This window comes from Chaetura pelagica, unplaced genomic scaffold (genome assembly GCF_000747805.2).
Source record: "Chaetura pelagica isolate M959 unplaced genomic scaffold, ChaPel_1.0 scaffold215, whole genome shotgun sequence".
Taxonomy (NCBI): domain Eukaryota; kingdom Metazoa; phylum Chordata; class Aves; order Apodiformes; family Apodidae; genus Chaetura; species Chaetura pelagica.
The window spans coordinates 285,087-289,862 of NW_009953206.1; the positions used below are offsets into that span (position 1 = coordinate 285,087).

At 45.3% G+C, this 4,776-nt stretch overlaps 1 protein-coding gene across 1 annotated transcript in view; it reads right to left on the bottom strand.

Moving 5' to 3' along the window:
* Window positions 1-4,776, bottom strand: part of SRGAP2 (SLIT-ROBO Rho GTPase activating protein 2) — a 94,111-nt gene that overhangs the window by 50,493 nt on the left and 38,842 nt on the right. Inside the window, exon 5 of the mRNA XM_009997521.1 lies at window positions 4,671-4,772. Within this exon, the coding sequence (XP_009995823.1) occupies window positions 4,671-4,772 (102 nt within the window). The remainder of the gene's footprint in view (window positions 1-4,670; window positions 4,773-4,776) is intronic.

The window sequence follows — 4,776 nt, forward strand, 5'->3', positions numbered from 1 at the left end:
TTGCTCAAGAGGAGTTATTTATTTCCCCATTTATCTTCCTCTCCTGATGTGGCAGCACAGAATTGCAGACCCTGCTCCTGAAGCCAAACACCAGATCCCCACTGACGCCCGGGGGACTCATCTGCATGTGCTCCAGCAGCAAGCCCTGACTGACAACAGCTTTCACTGACACAAGTGTTTTTCTCAGGAGAAACCCAAAAAAAGGGCACTGAAAGAGAACAGTGCTCACATACCTATACCTTAGGTTGCCAGGTCCCAGTAAGACATAAAACCACATCTGGTGCAAACAGCCCAGTGCTCAGACCTGTGAAGGTTTTGCAGGGAGAGGTAACTGAGTGAATAAATCCGAGAGCAGCAAGAACCAGGACTGACACACACTGTACATCCAGCACCACTTCAGTGCTAGCTTTGGCAAAAATGCAGCTTCTCTTATCAGCAGAGATAGCTTTGAAGTGGCTGGCAAGCCTCCATCTAACACTCAAACAAGTAAGACCCTCCACATCGTAACACAGGCCTGGAGAGGGATCTGTTCATCAGAAGACACGAACAGAAAAACTGCCTGAGACCAAGCCACAGCCCATGGAGACTTCCCAGGACCCTGCAAATCCAAACACCATCCCCCTGAAAACCTGTGTGTGCTGCAGGCACCACTGCTGGAATTTCAGGAGTTCACTGGTTTCAAGACAGACCCATCCAAACCCTGCTGCACCCTTTGTATATAAATGGTCCAAGAGCGAACACAAGAATCAACCTCAGCCTGAGGCTTCTCCAGCACAGTCTCTGGAAGAGACAAACCCCACGTTGCCACCACAGCAGACACCCCTGGTTTGCCCCCCGTGGGCTCCGTGCTTCTCCAGCTGCAACACATCCAGCTCCCACCCTGCTTCCCTCTGCATCTCTGCTGCCCCCACGGATGTTCCCTTCCCAGCACAGACCTTATCACACCCACTCAGGCCCTTTGCAGCCCTGAGGCTGGATTACAGCTGCACTTGGATGTCTCTCCTTTGAAAACACTCACCACTTCAGACAGTGCAAGATACAGCAACTCAAGAGTTCAGCAACAAAAGGGATCTGAAGTACAGCCTTCTTACCCTGCCCGTCTTCCCTAGCTCACCTGCTCAGCCCTCGCATGACACAAAGCACTGATTTGAGAAAGCCCTGAATTATAAACGGCCCAAGAAAAGGATCTCATGCCCCAGGATTTTGTTTCAGCAAATGAGGATCTCTGTGTCACTCATCCTCTCCATATTTCATGGCATAATTTACAACCCAGTGCATAGTTCCTAAACATAAGTTACTAGAGCACCTGCCATCAGCCAGACACATGCAGCACTTTTTACAAGGTTATCTCCACACAGATGTGTTAAAAATACGTTCCTCAGAACATAATGAAGTGTCCTTGTTTTTAACACAGACTCCTCAGATAGCATGAGACAAGGACAGAGCTCCCAAATCACCAGTGAGATTGGCAGCATGATTCCAACAGCTACCATTTCCTTTGGAAAACCAGGTAAGCCAAGCTCTGGTGTTAAAGCAAAGCTGAAGGCCCTGAGAGCATCACAGCTGAGGCTCTTCCTCCTGCAGGCAGCACTTCCCTGACCTGCAGAGCCTTTCAGCTCGAGTACCCTCTGTGTGCCAGAGCAGACAGCAGATCCTGCAGCACCAGTGGCTGAGCTGGAACGTCCGTGTGGCACAGGAGAGGCAGGAAACTCTGGTCTCAGAAGGATACAGCCAGTTATTTCACTGACAAAGCCTGGCTAATTAGATCTGCTGAGATGCAGCACCACACTCATTCAGCTGAGCCATTCAGAGCTTGTTCACCTTTGGGTTTTCACTGGGACCTCCAAATCTGCTTCCACAGCTTCACAGGTTTGCAGCAGGGCTCAGAAACCCTGTTCTCTGTGCAGCTACTGTGCAAATTAGATCTGTTTCAGGACTGCTAAAGAGTGCTCAGTTTCCTGAGCTGCCACACAGCTTGGTAGCTCTTCTGCATTAAAAAATGGGAAAGGATGTCTTAAGTTTATGACAGGATGGAAGCAGCCAAGGGGAGAGGGAGGAGAATGGTCTTTTAGGTTCTCAACAATAGGGCTACCTTCCCCTTGGGCTAACATCACCTCCACCTCCCAGTTAGAGGCACAGAAGCACACGCCCCTCCTAAGTATCTTGCTGGGTCACCTCATTATTCCCCTTCAACACCTACAGATACTGATACAGCCAGGCATCCTGGCTTTGTCAGCCACTTGCTGACCAACCCTGGACAAATGACTTCATCCACCTGTCCCTGTTTTTTCATCCACAAAAAGGTACCATTTGTCTGCTTACAGTCCAGAGATATTCTGAAGATTGCCTGTCATACCCTTGGGATATACTGAGGGGTTTTACAAATAAACCTTTTTAAATCCATGAAATATGGGGTTGATTTGCAGATTTCAACTACACACCACAACTGTTTTCTAGCCTACAGTAGTTGTTGCAATAATTCATGCTGCTTCTTGTGGCTTAGGAAGGTGAGACCCTCAGTGAAAAAGGACAGGGAGGAGCAGATCCAAGTTCAACCAAATGTCTCTGTTTATCAGCTGCTATCTTATTCAACTACGTGACTCCCTAGATAAAGACAGGATGCAATTGTTGTTTTTAACCACCCAGCACAAGTGGAGCAGCAATCTAATACCTGTGTTGGCCTCCAGCCAATTTGGTGTGCCTGGCAAACAGGCAGGCAGCAAGTAGTTGGAATTGAGCAACAAGTGCCCTTTTGTTAGCACAAATTAATAGGGAGTTGCATTTGGTCTCAGAGAAATAAACCAGAGGGGGTTTAGTTGTTAGTTGGTTATTTGCTTGTTTTTGTTAAAGCCCTAATGCCCTAAATAAAATAAACCAGATTGAGACCATGCTTATACAAGGGGCTGAAAATCAAGGTGCCAGTTTCCAGCCAAACTGGGATGGTATCACTTTCCATGTACTTCCTTGCTGAGGCATTTTCTCAGCCACTTTGTTCAGGCACAGCCCTTGTTGAAATTCAGTGGGGAGATTACTGATCCTTTGGAAGGATTAAAGGAATTGAAGAGGAACTGCCATTCAATAATCCCGTGTAAGTATCTAATCAACCATAATGTAATTACCAGAAAGTTTTAAAAGGTCAAAAAGGTCTTTATGTGACATAACTTGAAAATGAGAAGGTTCCTCATCTGCTTGGGCAACGTCTCAGAAAAAGAATTGAAAGAGAAATGGAGAGAAACTCTTCAATACATTTTTCCTGCTCTGTTGCTATACATTGAAAAACTCCATAAATCCAGAGGACAAGGAACACAAAAGTGCACTTGAACTTATTTCCATTCTCCTACAGAAATCAGTTGCCAACACACACAAAACACCTGCCGTGAAAGGGGAAATTTCTCCTGCTCTCCAGGTAACACACAACAAAACACTGCTCCTTCAAGTGCATCTTAACATGAATTATCCCGCATGAGATTTAGCCTTGTTCATTTTCTAGCAGTCTAAAAGGACTGCACTACACAGACTCTCTTTATCACTATCGAGGTGTTCAGAAATACCTGAACACTCCTTCCTCAAGACACTTCAAAAGACTGTCAAGACCAGAGTGAGAAGTCAACGAGGCCTCCAATTACTGCCAAGTCAGCACCTAAATAGATTTGAATTTTAAAGTCACACTCTACTCACATGACTCTTCTTTAATATAACAGCTGACACCACTGAAGGCCAAAAGGCAGACATGAAAGTAAACTAGGAATTTTTTATCAGGTGTTCCTCTGCCATGTCTCTCTCTTAGGGGCAGTGTGATTTAGGGTGTGTCTCCACAAAAGTACTCTTTGGAAAGCTCAGGTCCTTCCACAGCCCCCTCTCCAGGCCTTGCCATAGTAGGAATAACTCTCACAGATCATGACACATTGCAAGGGGGTGGGAAGTGGGGGGAGAGAAATTGCTTTCCAAGTTAGAATTGCAATGTTTTTAACATGTTAACAAGCAGATGTTGCAGCCATTGACAAACCTCTCAAGAGGCTACACATTACCATTTAATGGGAGTTTCAAAGCTTCCATATCATGTTTCTTCAAGTGGAAGAACAGATTCTTAATAGTGAAACTACACTCCCACATTGCCCCACCTTTTTTTTTCCAGGTGGAAATCAAGGGGAGAAAAAGAGAACAAGGCTAACAAAAGAGACCTCAGCTGTGTTTTCTCCTTTTTCCAGAGAAGGACAATATATTCTTTTATTATCTGACATAGTAGGAATTCTCCCTAATTTCCCTTTTAACAGTAGTTTCTCCTCTGCAGTGGATATAAACCTGTCTTTGGAGAGTTTTCTTTATTATGTTCAGAGTTGAAAACCTGGAGGGTTTATCTTATTTAAAAAGAGTTTCAAAATGCATACAAAACTGTGAACAGCTTAAAGGGAAAAAAAAACCCAACACAAACATGGCCTGAATTTAGACCAACAGGTCTCAACAGACCCCTTTTGGGAAAGGACTGAAATACTTGGAGAAAATTACTACAGAAATCCAAGGTATGTGGAGCACCAGTGTCCAACAAAGAGGGGAAACTGCTCCATGTGTTGGTCACAGCCAACAAGAAACGGATCCAGCAGAAGTAACAGCAATAACTTTGTATTTCAGGAGGGCCAAACATAATGACATGAATTTTAACACTTAGTTACCTTCTTGAACAGGCGCCCCGAGTCTTCGCTGACCTGGACAAAGCGGGGGATGATGTTGTTGAGATAGATGTCACTGAGGGTGGTGTGATCCCTGCTCTGCAGCTTC